This window comes from Alexandromys fortis, unplaced genomic scaffold, assembly GCF_014885135.2.
Source record: "Alexandromys fortis isolate MF-2015 unplaced genomic scaffold, M_Fortis_MF-2015_v1.1 scaffold_54, whole genome shotgun sequence".
NCBI lineage: Eukaryota > Metazoa > Chordata > Mammalia > Rodentia > Cricetidae > Alexandromys > Alexandromys fortis.
Genome location: NW_026067958.1, coordinates 464,438 through 488,552, shown reverse-complemented (window position 1 = coordinate 488,552; position 24,115 = coordinate 464,438). Strand labels below are relative to the sequence as shown.

The 24,115-nt window shown below is 37.1% G+C and overlaps 1 protein-coding gene across 1 annotated transcript in view; it reads right to left on the bottom strand.

Moving 5' to 3' along the window:
- Window positions 1-13,285: 13,285 nt before the first annotated feature.
- The window catches only part of Malrd1 (MAM and LDL receptor class A domain containing 1), a 463,630-nt gene continuing 452,800 nt past the window's right edge, over window positions 13,286-24,115 (bottom strand). Inside the window, exons 26-27 of the mRNA XM_050152697.1 lie at window positions 15,596-15,671; window positions 13,286-13,369 (exon numbers count right to left, since the gene is read on the bottom strand). Coding sequence (XP_050008654.1) covers window positions 13,286-13,369; window positions 15,596-15,671 — 160 coding nt within the window. The remainder of the gene's footprint in view (window positions 13,370-15,595; window positions 15,672-24,115) is intronic.

Genomic DNA, 24,115 nt, shown 5'->3' with positions numbered 1-24,115 from the left:
AACTCAACTACCTTCAAAAAGTGCGCCTTTTGCATCTCAAGACACAAGCAAAACCCATTTCTGAGGAAGAAAGAATGCTATGCTCGATGGATGGCATAAATCACAGCAATTTACTCTTTCATGTTATGCATGCTGGAAGTCCAAGACTCAAGTCTGTTGAGGTTTGCTTTCTTTTGAGTTCTGCCTCTCTGGCTGAGACTGTTGCCACGTGGTGTCCTTTCTGTGGGACAGATTGAATTGGAGCCCCTTCTAAATCACCTCATTTTAATTTAATCATCTCTGTAAAGGCCCTGAATTCAGACACAGTTGAATTCTGAAGTGTCTGGGTTTAAATCTTTGATATTTGGGGGCTGAAGGGAGAGCTCAGTAGTTAAGAGTATGTATTTTGCTCTTGCAGAAGACCAAGTTCCTTTCCCAGCATCCATGGTTAGCAACTCACAATTGCATGTAATTTCAGCTCCAGGAGGATTCCAGACCTCATTGGCCACATACCCACATACAGAAACACATATACATACAATTAAAAATAATAAAAATCTTATAGTTTTGCATTGATGTTTTTAAAAGTTTAGATTAAGTTTACAACAGGATAGAAGTTAAAACCTCTGATGCTTGGAAAAATCGCAAAACTCTCTTTAAGGATCTCAACTGAAACTTCTGAAATGATCAGGAAATGCTAGAATGGGGTTAGGAAACCATGTTTCTTAAGTGCAAATCATTAATCACAGCCACGAGAGTCAGAACAAGACATAAACTCCCTACCACTGTTCATGAGACAGAGCAGGGGGACCCACCTCTCTCTAAATACTAGACTGCCATAAAGCTTTGTTGGATTGTTTCAATTACTGTTAGTTTTATGTAAGTTTTCCAAGTCTATAGCACTTCTGATTTATTCTCCTATGAATAAAGAATTGGGAATGGCGTAATTTGACTCCTTAATTAGCTATAGGGCTCTCTTGTGTTTTCTTTGCTACATAGACCAAAACCAATGTCACTCAAAGAGCCTGCTGGATCACCTTCATCCCTGCATCTACTGTCTTCCACATTCTACATGTCATAAAAATCGTCCTGCCTCTGAAGACATAGTACCAACTAGGACTGTTTGTTTTTGGGGGGGGTGGATGGGGTTAGAGGGTAAGAATAAGTTTATTCTGAATCCAAATTATTAGTGACCGTGACCTAGAAACATGGATTCAAGTCACCCTACTTTTTGTGTTCCTGTGTGGTGACAGTTTGATAAAGCCTTTGTAATAATAGAACAACAATAAGAAAAATTTACAAATCACTATACTTTCTGATACATTTGGTGGGTAACTGAGATAGATGATGTGATAGTTGTCAACATGAACATATCTGGAATTAACTAAAACACAAATGATTTGGTACCCCTGTAAGGAATTTTTCTTAAAAATTTTCTTAATTTTTTTTTCTAAATCATCTGAAGTGGGAAGTGCCACTTCTAACCCGGATCTTTGACTGTGAAGGTACACCTTTAATCCAGATATTTTTTTTTCACTTTCTTTTCTTATTTATTCATTTATTAAAGATTTCTGTCTCTTCCCCACCACCACCTTCCATTTTCCTCCCCCTCCCCCAATCAAGTCCCCCTCCCTCATCAGCCCAAAGAGTAAGATAACTTTCCTCTGATTTGAGCCTCACCTTCAGTCTCTAGAAAGGACATGGAAGAGGAAGCTTGCTGTCATTGCCTGCTTGTTCTCACCCTCACTAGCCAAGTCCATTCCTTCACTGGTATTAGAGCCTACTTCTTTAGGATTCTGGTGTATACTGAAGACCAGCAGAGACATCCAACTTTGTTGACTGATACTGGGTTCTTGAACCTTTCACTGGTAGGAAGGCATTGTTGGACTAGCTGTACTACATCTTATTAATCATTCTAATCTACATATTCTCTCTATGAGTTCTGTTTCTCTAGTGAACCTTGACTTATACAGGCAGGTTATAGTAAAGTGGGGAAATCTCCACTAGAGGATGGATTCAGAGGACTGCTTGAAATTGTTTACAACTTGCTTTTTGCAGTCACAAGCCTCAACAATCCATTTCCACCTTGGTCAGAGACACTACCACTGTCGGAGGGATGACTGTGACTGGATACAAGTGCTATGGAACAATCTTTGTACACTATAAATATGTATTACTCTCATTGGTCAATAAAGAACTGACTGGCCAGTGGGTAGGCAGGATTTTTGGGTCAGAGAAAAGGGCTGAGTCAGATGAAACACTAAGAGATGCAGAGTGAACAGGATAGGAAGTATGTAGGGGAAATAAATGAGTCTCAGAGCAGCACATAGATTAAAAGAAATGATTAATTTAATTTGTAAGAGCTAGCTAGCTAGAAACAAGCCTAAGCTCTGTGCTGATCATTTATAATTAATATTAAATCTCTGTGTGGTTATTTGGGAGTGGTTGGGAGGACAGAGCTGATTGTCAGTCCCAACAAAAAACTCTACCTATACGCAAGTCCTGATTGATGTAAAACACAAACCACAACGGCAGTGATTGATCCAAAATGAATGGCTGTCATTAGTCAGGCAAATAGCTATGATCCATCAAAATTTAGGAAGCTACAGAAGCAGCAGAACAGCTCCTATGATGACCAGGGACAGAAGAAGGAGGGGAGTTGAAGTAAAAGAGATGAATAGAGAGCTCTAAAGGCCAAATGGAGACAGTGAGACAACTGGCAGGCCTTGGTTGCCAAAAGAATTCCTGTCAAGACATCAAAAATCTCAAATGCTAGAGCTAACAATGGCTGCTGCAAGTGGCCAAGTGTCTTCATAGCTGAGGCCCACATAGGGCCTATGCCATTTGTAGGGCAAAGTCCCTATACTCAGATAAACCTAGGGTCTCTACCAGTTGAAGGTGCCACTTATTGCTGCTTCTTTGTGCCTATTATTTGCCTGGTACTGTCAGAATTTGAGGAAAAATAACAGCTACCAGAGACCAGTGTCTAAAGGGCATCTTGCCTATTAGGGATTTCCATCCAGGTAGCTAAAGAACTCTGAGACAGGAAAGTAGGAACACTCTCACACAATCTTATACCAAGTGAGACACAAAAGTTGACATATTTAATGTGAAGGTGAGAACAAATGCTGAGAACCATCTTCTGCAACCAGTCCCAGCCAAAGCACCAGGTAAAAGCGGGTGACTGCAAGAGGCATTTGCAGTCCAGGGTACATCAGCAATAAATGGAAAACGCTGATGATGCAAACACCGAAACCTAGCATAAATTGGAAGGTTCTCCAATTCTTCAAATCCATTGGACCTCTCTTTGAGCACACATGTGTAGAATTCTAGGACTTGTCTTAGTATGGCCTCAAGAGCCTGGGGAAAATGAAAGTCCTCTAGATAGCGTAAGGTACCTGAGAAACTTGGAGCCTATGAACCTGGACTACAAGAGAGGAAGTAAGCACTTTGCAGAATGAGCCAGAATTATGGAGAGGCAGAAAATTCTCAATATATAATGCATCGCAAGCTCCACCTGAACTATGCACCGGTACAATGTTCAACCCATCAAAACTGTCTTAGCTCAGGCTGCTTCAGTTTCCTCACTGATTGGGAAGACTCTCTGGGGCCTTCGTGCTGTTTCCTTGTCAGTAGACTGATAACTTTATTTTGCAAAATAGTTTTTATTATTTTGATTTTTATGGAAGAGTGCTGTAGTTAGGTAATTTTAACCCCGTCCACTTCCAGAGCTTCTCCATCCTCCTGCTTGAGGTTCTCACCTCTTCATTGACTATTATTGGTAGACACCACACACACACACACACACACACACCTAATGAGTCAATTTAGTGTACTTATGTGTACATGTGTTTAGGGTTGATCATTTGGGATCCAGAGTATATTAAAGGTGCTTATTCCTGAAAAAAAAAAGATTGTTCTTCACTCAGCAGTCATAGATTGTTGCTCTTTCTTTTCTTAAATGGTGCCTTAGTATTGCTTTCTGTGCTGGTATCAATAACTTAATCCCACATGCTGAAGTCATAACAAAAGAAAAGATCCATTCTTAATTATAAATATTAGTGCCAGGTTGGTTTTTTTTTTTACATGCTATCATTATCCACCACCACCACCAACAAACTTTCAGACATAAGAGCAAGGAAAACAAGTCTGTCATGAGAAGAACCCCAGAAACTCTACTATCAATTGACCCAGACATTGAATTGTCAGTTACATGAGTATCTTGGTAAAAAGGGTGTGAGACCTAGCAATCTAATCAGACTGGATATTTCTGCAGGGAGGAAGATGTGAGCATTGTCTGTGAGCAGAGTGTGGGGATAAGCACACCAGAAGTTAGACCAGTTGAGGAGCAAAGATAATACTCCTAGACCAGTCAAGTAACAAAGATAATAAATACTCCTAGACCAGTCAAGTAACAAAGATAATACTCCTAGACCAGTCAAGTAACAAAGAAAATACTCCTAGGCCAGTCAAGTAACAAAGAAAATACTCCTAGGCCAGTCAAGTAACAAAGACAATAAATACTCCTAGACCAGTTGAGGAGCAAAGATAATACTCCTAGACCAGTCAAGTAACAAAGACAATAAATACTCCTAGACCAGTTGAGGAGCAAAGATAATACTCCTAGACCAGCCAAGTAACAAAGAAAATACTCCTAGACCAGCCAAGTAACAAAGAAAATACTCCTAGACCAGTTGAGGAGCAGAGATAATACTCCTAGGCTAGTCGAGGAGCAAAGATAATATTCCTCTCAGACTCACTACAAATTCTGTAACTCATAATAATTTGGAGTGCCATCTTCGTGGAGTTATTTATTTAAAATAAATATAAAATATAGACTCTTTTAAGCAGAAGTCCTGAAAATCTGTTGCCTTTAGATGCACGCTTGTTTGGGAAGTTCTGCAGACAGAGGGAGGGCTGTGGTACAAAACTGAAATTAGGAACTCTCTAATAAATAAAGAAAGGTCCAAAATCATGGAAATAAGTAATATTTTTTCATATTTTGAATTGATGTAGAGTTTTGAAACTATAGAGATTTATAAAATAGTATAAAACAGCACATAAATGGAAGGAAATTCTCTTTTAAAGTTTTCACCCATGAAATGACATTTGAACGTTGCAAAAGGTGAATGATACACATTTTAGACTCCAAAACACCACTTGAAACAATATAATAATTTACTAAAATAAAATCTTTGAATAAAGGGTACTATTATTCTTTTTTTACTATTATTCTTTTTAAAAGCTTGCACAAATTAGATCTATTGTCATTACAAAATATCTGATATCATTGCAAAATGTAAGACTTTTATGTACGTTGCTAATTTTCAAAACAATTAACTCATCTTTTCAAGATGTAAGTTCTCTGAGGATACAAATACTAGCTCAAACTAAGATTAATATATTAAAGGATTTTGTGGATAACACTCTACATCCCTATGTAAGCTCCCAGCCCTTTCATGCATCAGACTGGAAGATTAGGAGTCCTTCAGTTTAAACAGAAAGCAGTAAGATGAATTCTCCCACTTATCACTTCTTATTCTGGCAGCAAAGTAATACACTTGCATTTTGAAATCACTCCCAGGGTATCATCTTTCAAACATACCATCAAAAATCTACAGACAATGTAAAGAGCTAAGGCGCTCCTGGCAAAAAGAAATTTCTTTGTATTAGTTTTAATGAGAAAAAAATACCATCGTTACTTTCATCTTACTATCTTGTTCTTTCAAAAATAACTTCATTTTTAATGTTGCCTTGGATCCAAAAGACTGAAAGAAACTACTCTTGTCCTTTCAGTGACCATGATAGTACTTAATTCCAATGAAAGAAAGCTGGGCTTTTCATTTTCGTCAACTTTGCTTTATTTTCAACCTCCATACGTACACTGAGTGCTTTGATATGATTGAAAGCAGCACACTGACCACCGACCCCTCCCTTACATGAACTTGTCTGTCTGTGTTTATTCTACACTTAGCTCCATGGTGGTATCATCCTCTGCAGGGGAGTGAGCAGACACAAGGCTGGTTTCCTGAGACCTCTGCTCATCCTCTCTTCTTTGTTTTGGGGTCTGCCTCTTGATGCTGAAGTAGATCAAAGCGCCTCTAAAGCTGCAGCTTTTTCATTGTGTTCCAGCCATGGTGTGATAGAGACTAACAAAGAGGAACAAGAACATTTGAAGCAGCTACAATAGTATCTATTATGCATCAATCATAGACAAGAGCTGAGTTGTGTAGGAAGGATATGCAGCCATTGTGGAAGGTTTCTTTGTAATGCCAGACAGAAATAAACATTTGGAGCCAGGCTTTCCTAGGAAAATAGCCTCTCTGTGATGTGCATGCTCAATGTAGTTGGTGGGTGTGCAGTTCAGGCATGATGCCTCAAATGGGAAGTAGATTGCAAAACCTTGAAATAAAGGATGCCAGGCACTGAAACAGCTGTGCTGTGAACCAGACATAGAATGTTTTATAGTTATCAGGCCAATATCTAAGTGTGCAGAAGAACAAAGGCTTTGGAGACTTCGGGGAAAGAAGTCTACCGAACAGCAGTTGCTGAAAGCAGAGAACATCCAGTGCTTTTGTAAATCAAAGAAATGTGTTTGGAGAAATCTCTAATTTGTGTTGTCCTCATTCTTAGGACATACTTTGCTCTCCATCATATTCTTTTATGAACATCTACAGTTTTAAATGAATATGATAAATATTTAATTACTGCTAATTATGTCATATAACATTTCTGATTATGACATAAATTATAAAATGTTCTTGAAACATGAAATCCAAGGCCCTTTTCTAGTAACAAGGCTTTATTTTATTCCCCTTACTATCTGTTACTTATCTGTATAATTGTTCTTTATCTATTAGTAATTTGTTTCCATCATCATTATGAAACACATAGTCTTCACAAACTGAATGTTTTTTATATACTTTACCAAGTTCTACATATTAAATTTCTAGACACTAGTGTGAAAGTACACAGAGATTGGGGCTTTTCGTAGTAATTTAAAGTAAATAAATTTATTAGGATGGGCTGCTTGTGATCATATTTTTTTCTCTCTTAATAGAAGACACCGTCTTCAGTCTGTGACTGCAAAATGATGTCGTGTGGAATGGAGGTCACCTGAAAGCCAGGATCCCTGAGAACAAAGCAAACCTCTTCATTCTCTTAATGTCTCCTCAACAACCCCTAAACGACAAGAGAGTTTTTCTCTTGTTGAGATCACAGTGTCTGTGGCATTTTGTTATGGAAACTGCAGCTGAGGAAAGTACCAGTTGTGTATCAGTTAGTATTTTTGGTTTCTAATAGCAGAAGTTGCCATTGACCCACTCATGGATGAAAGGGGATGTATTGAAAGGAGTCTGAGAAGTGCAGAGAATTACAGGGAGCTCAGAATGACAAGAACCTGCAAATGTTTCTCACATTTACTCTGAGTCAGACATGCAGTTAAAAACCGGGTCATTATCCTTCCAGGAATTTCTGTTAAATGCCCAACCTCTCTCCAGTCTCGTGTATCTTTGCTTATGATGCTAGTCCTCTTCAGAAAGAAATTAATTGTTCTTCGAGTTCAATTGATTTGGAATGTATAGTGCAGGATTTGCAAAAGTCAATTTCAAAAAGACTTTCTTAAACTTTTCTCTCTTTGCCGGGCAGTGGTGGCACACGCCTTTAATCCAGCATTCGGGAGGCAGAGGCAGGCGGATCTCTGTGAGTTCGAGGCCAGCCTGGTCTACAAGAGCTAGTTCTGGGACAGGCACCAAAGCTACAGAGAAACCCTGTCTCGGAAAAAAAAAAAAGAAAGAAAGAAAAAAAAAGAAAAACCACTTTTCTCTCTTTTAATTTTATTTTCAGTATGGCTCAGGCATTTTAACTGAAAGAAGAGATGGTGGCAGAAAACAGTTTACATACCAGAAATCTGGTCCACATGCTTCTACGGTAAATGGTCTTAATTAGAACTTCTATTGCTGTGAAGAGACACCATGACCATGGCAAACATTTCATTCAGTTTGGCCTACAGGTTCAGAGGTTTAGTTCATTATCTTCACGGTGTCAGACATGGTGCTGCAGAAGGAGTTGAGAGTTCGACATCCTGATCTGCAGGTAACAGGAAGTAAGCTGAATGCCACACTGCACATAGCTTAAGCATAGGAGACCTAAAGTCTACCCGCACAGTGACACACTTCCTCCAAAAATGTCACGTCTATTCCAATGAAGTCACACCTCCTAATAGGACCACTCTTTTCTGTGAGTCTTTTTCTTTTAAACTACCACACATACTGAGTCTTCTTGCAAGCCCTGACTTTAATCATTTGAAATGCTAAAAAATTGAGTATGGGATTTTCTCAATTTGAAAAGAAAATCTTTAGAAATTATAAAAACAATATTCGTGTAAAATCACCTAAAAAATGGTGCATTGCCATTGTGTCAGTCAAGCCTTTTTTGTTTGTTTGTTTTAGTTTCATCCCCTAAATCTGTAATTCTGAATAAAGCACTCAGATGATGTGAACTACTTTGGCATCCACCCTCTTCATTTCATTATGACTCTGAGCAATGTTACTGAATGTAGCTGCACTGCATGTATCTTCATTCTCTCACATTATTGTATGTTATTCACAGCTCTTTAAAAATGTGCATGAAGCTAACCTATGGATGTTTGGTTGCTTCATCGGCTTCAAGCATGAGTCTAATTCCTGAAGGAAGTGATGGCTGGCCACGGCATATGCACATGCTGTCAGCAAGAAGGAACAGTCTGGAGGGGCCACTGTTAGTGACAATAGGATGTGTTTTTACTGCATATACCAGCTTCATGGGATCCGATTCTCTTTAGATGTAAACCTTGCTCAACCTAGACGTAGTTGGGAGGGCCTTGAACTTTCTACAAGGCAGGGTGCATGGCACTCGCTTAGGGTTGGAGCGGTGGAGGGGACTGGGAGGAGGAGAGGGAGTGGGAATTTGGATTGGTATTTTTTTAAGTAATAATAAAAAAGAAAGAAAGAAAGCAAAACAAATAAACAAAAAAGAAACAGTCTGGGTGCTTCTTTTTCTTGATCTTGTCAGCCTTTCCTGTATGTAATATCCTTGGAATTTGCTGAATGTCCATCAGCTCAGACCATTAACTACAAAATGCAATAGACTGAAAGACTGGGTTCTGGAGTCTGAGAATTGCAAAATCAAAATACCTAAAATAGTAGGTTTTATTTTGGAGACTCTTCTCCTTTGTTACACGAGGCCACCATCTTTTCTTCCTTTTGTGTGCTCTGGGAGAGGTACTAAACTCTTCAATGTCATTTTGTGTAAGGACATCACCATCAGGTACTTAATTACCTCTCAACAATCTATTCTAAACACTACTTATTGGTTTTTTATAACCTTCCCATATTAATTTTTAGTATATATTGGTGCAGGAGAATTGTCTGTATTCTGTCAATCATGTTTTAAATAAACGCTGATTGGCCAGGCAGGAAGTATAGGCAGGACAACCAGACAGGAAGTAAAGGTGGGGCAATGAGAAAAGGAGAAGCTGGGAAGGAGGAAGCCCATTCCTCCCCAGTCCTGCCCAGATCACCAAAAAAGCAGGATGTGACCTGCCCTGCCGAAAAAGGTACTGAGCCAAGTGGCTAACACAGATAAGGATAATGGGTTAATATATATTATAAGAGCTGGTGTTGATTTGTCACTGAAGTGCATAGCTGAAGTTTTTCTTCTTTTTCTTTTCTTTATTCTTTCTTTTCTGCTTAAGAAGATTTAGACAAAGAAAAATCCCTTGGTTCTTTTATATTTCTATGTAAATTTCTTCTGAATTTTATTTATAAGAATGGATTTTGATACTGTAAACTGTGAGAGACATCACTCTGAATAAGTAGTTTTGGTATATTTTGTTTTTCTTCCCTAACTGCAGAAGGCTCTTAGGTGGGAAGCACAAAGTGGTTGTTATTTAGAGGCAAACTTGACTCTGCTTTATGGTGTGATAAACATCAGGGAATGATTGATGTTCAAGAAGATGAAAAGAGAAAACAAATAATTGTAGTGTTTTCAAGGTTTCATCTAAACACAAAAGAATAAAACAGGCAAAGATGATGTAGCTCTGTTTGAATTCTATATAATATTTATATAGCAGGAAAATGTTATCAAGTGACACTTCATTATAGATACCTTATAGTTTTCTCCCAGATAGATGTACATTGTCTTCTTTAGAATCCATCATTATTCTATGAAAATTGGCTGTCTCTAGTCAAAATACACACATGATAAAACCCTTTAGTACTTTTTAGACTCACAGTTATAACAAATTTCTTTATATTTGAAAAACTATTTCAACATTGACCTAAGCCAGTGTCATTCAAGAAAAGCCACTGGAAAGATAGAAATGTTTTCCCCATTGTCCAGTATAGACATCTCTAGCATATGTGACTACTGAGCTCTTGCAGTGCTGTTCAAATGAGGCACTGAATTTTAATTTTTTATTCAGTTTAAACTAAGTCAACCTTCATATTAAATAGCTACATGTATATAGTTACACTAAGAATAGTATACAGCATATTATACTTATCAACTAAAATATGTAAACTACATACAGTGCTATGTTGTCCATATTTTCACTATGTTTAGTGTTTGCAACTGCTATTATTGTTTGCCTAAAATGCATTTGATGAATATGTTAATTATAAAACAGATTAATAAAGAGATATCTTAAGTACCCAAAGAATCAATTAGCATTAATCATTGTGATCCTTTGTCCTGCTATGTCCTAGATGAGAAAAAAATGTAACCTGGTCCAAACTAGTAGAGAGGTTCAGATGCTTCCCTGCCCTTAATGTGAGTTAGACAGATTGTACATTTTCTAACTTGCTTGTCAGCTCTTCTTCCTTTACCCAGTTTTGCAATCACAGTGGTGCAAGCATTGCCTTCTACAAGAAAGTTTTCAGAAGAAGCCTGCACAGAAAAGGGAATTATCTCAGTCTCACATTAAACTCAGAAAAATTCCATTCTTTTAGCTTCATAGAATTTTCATGTGTATTTAGAATATCATATAAAAAATTAAAATATTTTAGGGTATATGCAACAAGTCCCTGCATGAGCAAATTAATATTTTTAGCTGTAGTCTCATTTCTGTTTGTGTAGATTTTGTTATCAATACTCTTTGTGTCATGAATTCTCTTAGTATTTATACAAAATTCGGTCAAATAACAATTTTCTTTTGAAAATAACTGTTTGTTTGATACATTTTTATGTAGCAGTCTTCTTCTTTGCTGAATCCATGAACACAAGTTTTAATGTGTACATATGCCCCACAGTAGTGGGGCCACACTTAACTAGTAACAGCTCCTTATGTCCTCTCTATTAATTTTTCTGGAGTCAATAATTTTATTGTTGAAACGAAAGAAAAATTTTGAAAAATAATTACTAGAGAGATACAGTATGCAAGGGGATACTCAAAGGTGACACGGGGGATCTGGACGTGACTCAACAGTTGAGAGTCCTGCTTCTCTCCCAGAGACCCCACGCTTAACTCACAACTCGCTGTAACTCAGTTGCAAAGGATCCAATGTCCTTTTTGGGCATTGTACATGCACACAATATTACATATACGTACCCACACACATGCACATAAATAGAAAATGAACCTTTAAAAGTTGAGTAAAATAAAATGTAAGATTAAGTTATTGAAAAGTTAATGAAAAAAAACCACATAATTTTTGTCCAGGTTGTAATCACACAAAATGTTAATAAAATTAATGTACAAAATCATCCTTCAGGTCTCAGTTACTTATCTGAGATGATAAAATTATCAAAGGATAAAGAGCTTATTGAAATGTACAATTCAAGAGTACAGTCATCTTGGCAGAGCAGCTAAGATAGCAGGAGTTTGAAGCTATTGGTCATGTCACAGTCACAATCAGGAGATGGAAGTGAATGCATACTCAGTTCCTTTTTCACTGTCTACACTCTAGCATCCTTGCTAGGGAATGACACAACCCACAGTGAGTAGGGTTTACCCTTTAAGTAAATGCAATTGATATACTTTCTAAAGCCATGCCTAGAGACCCATCTCCCAGGTGAGTCTAGAATCTGTTAACAGTTTTCTAAACTCAGCTTCCTTCAGATAGTCCCATTTGAATTTGTAGATGTGCTACACAGATCTATTTTTAGCCGGATATTGCATGGTAAAGGACTTCAGTAAGTCTTGCTAGTTTCCATCCTTTTAGGGTGATATGTTTAGCATGGGCACCATGTCTATTCAGACAAATAAGAAGTCATTGATGGAAAATGTTTGCCGTATGTTTGCGGGACATGCATTCTAGAAAGTAGATCTAGAAGTGCAAACTGGGAAGGTTTTCCCAGATGTTAAAATGTGACACACAGGATAAAATTATCCTTTCCTCTCTTGAACTTTATTCTTTACACACAATGAAGCCACCATCTCATCTGTAGTTGAACTAACCCTAGAAGAGAGCAATTAAAGTTGCAAACAACTCGGGTTTTTGCTAAGATAGCTAAACAATGAGCAACCAAACTCATTGTGCACATCTGATTTTCTGATATACATATATTATTGAAACTATCAAAGTAGAGACATTATATTTATACAATCCAACATCTCAATTTATATGTGGCATTTCATCTCTATGTAGATATGTCATGATTATCTAATAAACATGGCTTTGCGATTAATTATCTTATGCTTTTTAAAATGCAAAAGTAATTATTAATTAGGTTTATCATCATTTTCTCATTCTCATGAGATTGCAAAGGGGTTGAGCTTTGTTTCTAAGCATTAGTGAAAAGAAATAACACTTAATACTTCTTTATATTCCCAATGTGAAGCAATCCGATCTTGCGTTTTAGAGCTAACCTCTGTGCCCTATAGAAGAGCTTGCCCTATCTTATTATAACCACCTCCCTGATAAACTCACAAATGTACTTTAAACTTACCTTGATTTATGACTCTTTGTTTTGAAAAACCATGAAACTGCTTCCAATAACACAGAATATAGGGTAGCCTAAATCTCTGTTCCTAGGCCATGGCCACTCAAATTTTGCTCTAGAATGAACTATATTTTAGTTTCTTAAAATAAATAATATAAAATAAAGAACAAAAGTCGATTAGGCAGAATGCTTTATTGAAGTCGTCAGATATGCAATGAAGATAAGAAATTGTCTGTGATTCTATAGAAACATTCCAATAATCTACAAGGAACTCTGCTTCAGTATGTTGCAATCACACTAACATTTGAATTTTTTTATTTCCCATAAGATCAGTTTAGTGAACGAAATGTTCTATAAACATATATTGGATGAAACAGTTTTGATGTTATGATTTGAGATGATGAGCTATTGTTTCCAGGCTTTCTGATTTTGCACCATAAAATGGATTCGAGAAAGAATAGATGGAACTCTAGGAGGAAACATATATTTAGGAGGTTAGTATTTTCCAGAGTAAGGAAACTTCTGAAAGAATCATGAGGAACAAAGGATATTTCTAATGATAACCAGAGTACCCTGAGCCTTGATTCAGATTACACTACCATATCTCTGACATGGGATCACACTAGGTATATTTGCAGGACCTGTGGACATGGGTCTCGCTGCCTCTCCTCACCTATGGAAGCATAGAGAAATTCAGAAGGCAGCATTTTGGCACTTTCTCTTGTATTATTTCACTAAGCTTGATACATTGACTGTAGTTAGCGTAAATAAAATAAAATCACAAGAGCTTTGAGTTAGAATTAAAGTTGTTGAATATATTAGAAAGTCTAAAATATGAGAAGTTATCTGGGAAAAGCTTGTTTCTTCCAAAAATATTTTGCAAGAAGAAAACTAGAAGAATATAGAACATAAAGATTAAAACAGCCTTAACAGACATAGCTATCAATTTGTATTCATGCTCTTTATAGAGATTCTGATTTAAAAATACAGCGCCAACAAAATCTTTACCTAGCTACAAAAGCCTTATTACATGTAAGAACATTGGAGTAGGTTGAACACTGAAACAGAAATGCAGCAGAGGTGGCCAACGGCTGAGCCTATCTGATGGGGACCGATGGGTGATCGAGAGGGTTTTGTTTCTTTTACTATATCCCCCAAATCAACAGCACCATATGACATTTCTGTATGAGTTTTACAGTAATATTTTAAATAAATATATTTTTCTTTTATGTCAAAGAGCTTGGAATAGACTTAATTCATTTATCTAAAACAATAGAGATGTGGCAGGGTTTCTTCTTTAGTCCTACACAATGAACTGAAAAGTAAATTTTAAAAAGAATGTGGAAATGTGGAGAGGAAATAAAATGAAATTCTGAAGTCTTGCTTTGCATGATCGATGTCAAACTGCAGTGAAACCTGCTTGAAAGCATGCTGAAAAGTGAGCCTTGGAGCTAGCCCTCTCCCTGTGCATTCCAGGAAGCATGCACCCACACACTATAAACACTGTCTTTTCAGGAAAGCAAGGAAAGTAGGGCACCTTCGAAGCCACTATTTATTGACTACTGGTTTGTTGAGATACTAACATACAAATTCTCACATCTAAAAATTTCATTTTAATTTCTCTCAGAATTAGCATTTATCAGACACCAAAAAACTTATGTAAGTTGAAGATAAAAAAGATCAAATTTTCTTATCTTCAGCAAAAATATACATGCATTTGTATATATTTCTTATTTAATTGATTAAATATTGCATGCCTGTAAGAATTTATTGTTAATTGAGTAGAAATATGTCTAATTTTCTCACTGAGTCATCCACATAAATCCCTGCATGGTCAGTGTAATCTCTTCCTGTTGCTTTTTTTTTATTTCCACCTAAACAAAACCTATAAGTGTACATGACATATTTATTGAAGAAAACATGAAAATGTAAAAAGCCAACAAATATTCAATAACATCATACAAGGTCCTGAAATGTTAGATATCATCTGACTTGACTCTTTGGTGTTTGTTTGTGTTGTCAAGAACAAAAATTAGAAACAGCTGACAGATTATTTTATAAAAATTCAGCAGGAGAACTGGGGAAATGGCTGAGGTCTTCAGAGCATATACTGCTCCTAGAATCAACCCAGGTTGCTGCATCACATCTGGACCTGCAAACAACCTGTAGCCCATCTTTGGATGTACTTCCTCCTGCTTACACCTACACTGATGTGTATGTATTTCCCACACCAACATGTAGACATAAAACACATATAAAAAATAAATCTTTAAAAATGTACTAAAGAAAAATATCCAAGTTTTCTTCTATCTACTTATTAGTGAGGCTACACATAAGCCAATAAAACACCCAGTGAGTAGCTGCCGGGAATAGCTGAGTAATGCTCCTCTATGGGTTAAACAGATATTTTTCAGATTTACCAGCTCTCTTGGAAGCAGTACAGTGACCACAACGCCATTTAATAGTGAACTGATTTTACAAGCAGAATTAAACTGTCCTAAATGGAAAATATCACTCACTTCTAGAGCCTTAAATGTCTTTTTGCCCCTAATTGAAATAGTTCACCAGAATGTTTCTCTTAGCTATGATGTAGAAATGGTTCCAAATACAACTAATTAGTGATGGGTAGGGTGTGCGTGTGTGTGTGTGTGTGTGTGTTTGCTTCTGAATCAATGTGATTTACCTTGCCACTTACCTCTGTTTTCTCTGGGTTCATGCAATTCCCATAAACTGGATTGACAAAGGCACAGTTGCCACCCCCCTCAGATTTCCTTAAAACAAAACAAAACAACAACAAATCAGGGTCACAAAAACCCAAATATTAGTGAAAGAGTACTGATTAATTTATTTCCTTATTTGTTTTTTTTTACATCCTAATATTTTTTCTTTTTTTTTTTATTTATTAAAGATTTCTGTCTCTTCCCCACCGCCGCCTCCCCTTTCNGTGTTTATCCTGTTTTTGATATTCTTAATTTATAACAGATCTAGTGACAGGCAATTTGCTGTCCTGTCCTTTTACTTACTTTATGATCTATGTCCCATTGCATGAAAATCTTTTTTTATACATCTTTTTTTTGGCAGTCTTGCTGTGTTGCCCAGTTCAGGTTCAAACTCTTCTTCCATCTGCCTTAATCTTTAGGTGAGTGAAATATAGGCATGGATCACCTTACCTGGCAATAAATAAGTATTAAGTGCTCTTGGTTCATGTTCAAGTCATTGTTAGAAATTTTTGAGGGACACACTGTCTCACCAGCACACTCTTTTTTTCATCAATACATTACCATAAATTATATTTTTTTCTCTGAAGGACACCAAGGCAACCACATTCATGAAAACAAATATAATTTGAACTCTTGAGTACCTAGATCTAAATAGACTCTGGCAAATAAAAGGATCGTCAGTTGGTTTCAATGCTGATTTCTTAAATATTGCTCAAGTCATTCATCAATGCAGCATCAGAAAGAGCAATGGAATATAACACTGTAATATGGAAAGCCTGTCTTGGACCCCCTTACACTAGAAGTGCCAAACCACATCCCGAGATCACGCCTCATGACAGTGTCTCTAGAAATCTGAAGTCCATGAGTCAAAATATTGAGTAGTTTAATCAACAATCTTATACTGGAGTGTTTGGGAGTTTTGCTTTATTTTTATTAATTTAGTTTTGCATGCATGTGTGTGTGTATTCACTTGCGTGTGAGCACACATGTGTGGTGTGGTGCCCATACACTTGTCTGAACATTGTATGGAAGCCTAAAATTGACATAGGATGACACTTTTGATGAGTCTCACTTTCTTCACCAAAGCAGGGCCTGTCTATTGGACCTCGGGCTCACAATTTTGCCTAGTTGAGTTAAGCAGCTTGTTCCTGTGACTCCCTGTCTCCCCACCTTCAAGGCTGGAATTCCAAGAAGGTTGTCATGCTCAACCAATGTTTACATTGAATCGGGGGATCTGAACTCTAGTTCTTTATTTTCCTACAGAGTCGTCTGTTCAGCCTTCTGAAGCGTTTTTCATGTGAGTATTTCTTCTCAAGGCATGGACTAGATCTGTACAATACAGAACAATTGAACTCCTACATGATTGCTTTCTTTTTATACTTTCTCTTCTTGTTGGAAGACAAGCAACTCTAGAAGAACTGATAAAAAGTGACACTCACTAAGAAACAAAAACAATACAACCAATAACTACTCAATTACAAATAGAGGGAAATTCCAAATACATGCAGAGAGAGAGAGAGAGAGAGAGAGAGAGAGAGAGAGAGAGAGAGAGAGAGAGAGAGAGAGAGAGAGAGAGAGAGAGAGAGAGAGAGAGAAGAAAGGGGACATTTCTGGGATAATTACCATTGTTTTAACAGCAACGAAGAGGAAAAATATAAATGCTATATTTTTTGTTTAATTGGGGTACAATATCAATTAACAAGTTCATCAGTATACACCCTAAAGGAGAAGAGAAACCTCCTAACGATAGTCTGTTTAAAATTTCCAGAGGCTAGTCCTCCTATTGCTATCTACCCAAATTACACAGGATTTTTCTAAGCAGCAGCAGCATTGCAGACCCTAACCTGGGCGATAATGTTTGGGTAGAAACACATCTTCCCAGACTGTCAATATCATCTAAGCACACTACCATTATTGCTTTGTAAACCTTTAGATTAAATATGCCATAGATGAAACAGTTTGCTGTCATTAAGGGTACATTTTGGTAAATGACACATATACCTAATATAGCTTTTTAAAGTCATAATTTGAAAAAACAGTTACATATCTAACCTTAAATATTTCATAAATTTATCTGTTAATTCCTTAACCCACTAATGGAATGCATAGGAATTTCACCATTTGACCTGGATAAATTCATTTGGAATCTTTGTGTTTGTTTCTTTCCAAACTGGTTCATGTTACATAGTCAGAGCAGTAAATTCAGGGCATGCACCTGGACAGGAGTAATCTCTAACTGGTGACTGACAAGAACATAAAGGTGGTTTTTGAAATGTGTCAAAATGGCAAAGCAAGAGCTGGTCTAGGACAGATTGAACATGACTTAACAAGTACCAAAACAGAGTGAAGCTAGAAACTAGGAAGTGTGAGGCAGCCAGAGACACAAACACTGAAAACAAAACTCCAGTCTAAGTTCAAATTGGGAATGAAACCAGGGAATAGGAAGAAGCTTAACTCTAGAACTAGGCAAGGCAGAGAGTCCAGGGATGATGGGCAGGTGACTAGAAACTGATGAACAGACAGGATGACACAAATGATGTTGATATAAGGCAATTGCTTTCGGGTTTGGTCTGATGGAACCCCAGGCAATTCAAAGACGGACAGGCAGAAGTCAGGGAAGTTGATAAAATTCTCAGTCATCTAAATATGTGTAAGGAAGCAATTCTTCTGAAAAGATTCTTCAGTCTTAAATATTTAACCATTTATTTTTCCTGCTAAAGTGAAATATATGGGGTCTGGAATTCAGGGGTTTGATGACTATGAGAATATGTATGGTATGAAGTTGTAATAAAGGGGGCCAGTGTGTGCTGGTGGAAGAACAGTAAGTGTAAATTCTCATGCTTCAAACTCTGCTTCTAGCAGCTTCAAGCTATCTGTATTCCAACCAAAACTATGGCTCTTATTGACAATGCTTGGTTCTTTGGTTAAATATTGATATCTTTACTAATATAATATTATGGTAGACATACGTAACATAAACTTGCCAATGTAGCCAATTTGAATTGTGCAATTCAGTCTTAATTACATTTCTAATATTATAGGAATATATATATTAAATATCACACATGCCCTACAGATAACCCCATCAAGTTAATTTGTTATTACACACACTGCATTAAACTCTTTAATATTCCTAGCCCCAACAATAATTTAAACACTGAGTTACGTACTTACTAATCTACAAATATTATAAAGGGGCAAATAACCAAATGTAAAAGAATAAATTCAAAATCTATGTTATGATAATAAACATGACTTTGTGATGAATGTGTGTATTGTTTTTAACAGCTTTATTAGGATATACTTTATACGCCATGTAATTCATACATTTGTGTTTGTGTATGACACGTTAAGCGTGTACCTGTTCATTTGTGTAAGTGTATGTGCACATGTATGTCTAAGAGAGTGACTGTTATTCACTGTTGTGTTACTGGGCTAGGTGGCACACAGTTTTACTGGTTTTCCTGTTTCTACTTCCAGTTTTATTTTATGAGTACTGGGATAACAGACATGGAGTACTATATAGGCCTGGCTTTACATGGGTTCTGGGGATCTGAACATAAATCTTTCACTTGAGAGGTAAGGATTTACTCACTAAGCCATTTTCCTAGTCCTCAATTCACAATTTACACACACACATACACACACACACACTCCAATGTTTTATGATAATGTTAATTTTATTAAATTTTAGTTACTAATATAATATTATTGTAAATATACGTAACACAAATTTGCCAGTGTAACCAATATGAATTGTACAAATCACTCTTATCCTAATGTTATGCAACTGTCAATATTATCTATCTTCAAAATGTGTTCATCACTTCCAATTAAAACTCTATAATCATTAAGCTGTAATACACAACTAATTATTAGAGTGTTGGGGAAATTATCTTGCTATTATAAAACATTAGCGTACCAGGTAAATAAATCTTTCACCAGACTGAAAGGAACAGAAAAGAGACAGTGACATACTGTCATTCTAAATATTGAAGACTGTATCTTGGCAGGAGACTGGGCAGGATTGACAGGAAAAGGCCAAGTTAAATCCCTTCATGCACTGTAAGTTTATCGATTAATATTTTATACACTGTAAAACTTTCATAATTTGTTTAATTACTTTTATGATTAGCAAGAGTATCACTTATAAAATTTATTTGCATAATTGCCATTTTTATCAGACGTGGTTTAATATCTTTGTTAGCCTTGTTTTTTTTCATTTCATTTGCCTATCATTTTGCATGCTAGTGAGATGGACTGGCTTTTAAGTCAAGCCCATCAAGCACCTAACCCTACTACTATTCCGTATAAGCAAAGATGTCATTGTATATATATAGCCCCTTAGGGGCTAGAAAAACAGCTTAGTTGGAAAACATCTTATCGCATAAGTATGAGGATCTGAGTTCAGTTCCTACAATGCATATGATAAGGTTTTATGGTAGATGCTTATATCCCCAACTAGGAGAGGAAGAGACACGTGGATGTTTGAGCAAACAGAACAGCCATCCTAGGCAACTTGGTAAGTTCCGTGCAGTGAGAGAACCTGGCTCCAAAGGAAAGAAAAAAGTGGACGGTTCTTCTTTGGCACTGACATGCACACAAAGACATATGTACACACAATACACATATGCACCCATACAGAATTAAGAGTGGATTAATTTTACGCTCTTAATTAATTAATCAGGCTTAGAAAGTGATTAGGGAGAACCTAGCTCAATAAAACAAAATGCAACAACATTTCAGATGGTCTCTCCAGTTCATCTCCAAGTAGATCATATTATCAGACTTCCCTGTCTTCCTCAAAGCATACAGAACCATACTTCCTTTTTATTCATTTCAATTTTTAATTTATTTTCAGATTACCATATAAAGAGATGAGTTCCATCCAAGCATCTTGGCAAACATGTTATTGTACTTTGATCTCATCTCGCCCTTTCCACTGTCTCCCCTGAAGAAAGATGCTTAAAAGAAATCCCACACTAGCTCAGAATTGAGAATAATAGATGATTATTTAGGTAGGGGCAGACTCACAAATCAGAATCCTCTGCTGGAATGGAAAACAGCAACCAAACCCCGCAGCCAGAAGAGAGAGAGTGGCATAAATAGTATAAGAGGCCACGCCCAAGTGGACAGGTAACTTAAAGGCTGCTGGCTGTAGGATTTCCTACAGCACTCCCCCGTTAAGTCTTTCCCCATCTGCTTGGTCACCTCCCCTCATTTCCTATTACATACATTCCATTGCCCTCTTTGTCCCATTTTCATTCACCCCTCCCCTGTCTTAAGATTCCCTTTTTCATTTTGTGATCTACAAACACATATATAAACACCAGACAGACAGATAAACAGACAGACAAACACACATACACACACTTGGCTCTTCATATAATAGAAAACATTACTCTGGATTCTTTCATTTGACATAATGATTTTAGGTTTTATTTCCTGCAAACGTCATGGCTTCATTTTTTTTATGGATGCATAAGATTCCACTGTACATGTTAACCATATTTTCTTCATCCATTCATCTATAGATGGAGATCTAGGCTGGTTGTAGTTCCTGGATATAGTGACTAGTACAGCTCAAAACACAGATGGGGATTATAGGCATTTGAAACATAACCAAGACTTATGTAGTTGTGTCATATGATGGCTCTTTGTTAGTTTTCTGGAGAATTTCCATGCTGATTTACATAGTGACTGCACAAGCTTATATTTTTACCTGCAGTGAATAAGCGTGCTTTCAGAAACTGATACACTTACAATGCAGACATAAAAATAACTTGAAGCAAATAGCATAGAATTTTAATAGATTTTTTTTATTAAAAGATATTGCCTGTGTACATTGTGTGGTAGAACTGATTTCCACTAATAAGCTAACTTCTGTATATTGTTTCTGAGAATCCAGGCAATATTTCAAGTTCCCAGATGTGAATGCTGGTAGTTTCCAGGTGGAAAGGGCTGCACTACGGTCACACACCCTTTAAGATGTGTGATGATGGTGCTGACTTGGTGTTTTCATTTCATTTGCTATTGCTTTTCATTTAAGGAAATGCATCCAAGTGCTTATAAACCAAACAGGGTATGTTAACTTCTCTAAAAAGGTAAATTCTCTTACAGTGTTTAGGAGAACACGGTTCATTCCTCCAGGATTTCTATTTAGAGATCTGTAGAGACGCTAAACTCCCTTAGATGCAGTTGTTATCAGTGTCTACTACATGCTGATACTTGACAGTGATTTAATACTACTCTTTATTTGTTTCTTCTTTTGACACGTACAGTTTCTTTTAAATTACCTTTTTTTTTCTACATCCAGGGCTTGTACTCAATGGAAATATAAATCTTTGTAGTAGTGATAACTACTATTGTTATTTAGAAAATTATTTCCTGTGTGTGTGTGTGTGTGTGTGTGTGTGTGTGTGTGTGTGTGTGCACATGCGCACACATGCTTGGGAAGATCTGTGTGGATATGTGTTTGTTTGTTAAGGTGAATATGGGGCCAAAAGAGTGTGTTGTATTTCACGGAGTTGGAGTGATAACCAATTATGAGCTGCCTAATCAAAGCATGATTTTCATTATTATTATTATTATTATTATTATTATTATTATTATTATTATTGTATACAAGGGCACCAGACCTCATTACAGATGGTTGTGAGCCACCCTGTGGGTGCTGGGAGTTGAACTCAGAACCTTTGGAAGAGCAGGCAATGCTTGTAACCACTGAGCCATCTCTCCAGCCCCCAAAGCCTGATATTTTGAAAGAGCAGTAAACACTCAATTGCTGAGCCATCTCCACAACTCCAGCACTGTCACTTAAAACATTGCTTACTGCCGGTGGCCCCACAAACTGCCTTGCTCAGCCTAGATACAGGGGAGGGCCTTGGTCCTGCCTCAAGGGATCTGAGAGACTGCCGATTTGCAATGGGAGGCCTCACTCTTTCTGAGGAAAGGATAGGGACTGGGGTCCAGGGAAGGTGGGGGAGTAGAGGAAAGGAAGGAGAGGCAACTGGGATTGGTATGTAAAGTAAAAGAAGATTGTTTCAAAACAATACATTTTAAAAAACTGTTTAATGCTATCAAGAACCTTTTAAATCATTCTGTTTCAACTCTTTGTCTCATGTTTCTCTCTCTCTCTCTCTCTCTCTCTCTCTCTCTCTCTCTCTCTCTCTCTCTCTCTCTGGTTTCCCCTTTTCTCTCCCTTTGTATAGACAGAACAATTGAAACTGTTCCTTTTTTTGCTCCTTGATGGTTAAAGATCACATCTATTTTCCTTATTGAGAATACAGCACAGATAAGCAAACTTTTAAAGAAACAGTAACTTTATATTGTTTTCTGAAGGATAATGATGGAACCAAGTCCATTCAATGCCTCTATTGTCCCTTCTTTCCTATGCTCAACAACACTTCACCAAGAGCTGGGGATGCAGTTCAGTGGCAGTGTTTCCCTAGTGAGCACAAGACCTTGGCTTTAACATGGGTTCTGGGTATTTGAACACAGGTCCTCATGTTTGCACAGCAAGCACTTGACCCACTGAGCTATGTGCCCCAGCCTTTTCATATCTGTTTTAATGTTCATTGACTATATTTTCCCTGTCAAGGAGAGATCTTTTCAGAAATAATCCCCCCCCTTCCATATCATCCAAAAAGGCCAGGGAAAGATGGGATTTTTACCCTTCTGTTTATAACCAGGGGGAGTGAGGGGAGGATTGCTTTTCTTATTCTGCTTGTTCATTCAACAGTAAGAGACTGCTGCTCTTCTTTCCAATGAAACTTTTCAGTGTCAAATAATCTGTCTAGGTTATCTAAACTAGTTATCTAAACTTAGGAAAGTTCTATTTTGCAACTGACCTCTTGTTTTGCAGACAAAATTTTACCTTGTCTGAATAGACTGATTTTAATGATACTTATGACACATTTAAAATTTTAAACAATTTATTGTCATTTTGCAAGGCATACTTAAGGCATGCAAAAATGCACAGTAAAAGAACAAAGCATAAACATGTAGAGAGTGGGAGAAAGTGAAGAGAACTGCAGGGAATGAAATAGCGTGAAGTGGGATTCTCCTCTGTATGCTATGACTACCGCTGGTTAATAGAGGAACTGTCTTGAGCCTGATCAGGGAATAAAGGTAGTTGGGGAAAACTAAACTGAATGCTGAGAGAAGGAAGGCAGAGTAAGGGAGAAGCCATGGGGCCACCTCTAGAGAAAGATATGCTGAAACCTTGCTGGTAGGTCATGAGCCTCGTGGTAAATTATGAAATAATGGAGATGGGTTAATTCTAGATGTAAGAGCTAGCTAGAGTTAATGGGCCAAGCAGTGATTTAAATAATATGGTTTCTGTGTGATTATTTCAGGGTTGAGCAGCTGGGAACTAACTAGTGGGTTCCTTACAACAATAGCACATGGAAATGATATCATATATTTATTCAGAGTGCTATACAAGCATGACATGGAGATGCTAGAAGTCAAATGTATTCAGGAAAGTCAATTCC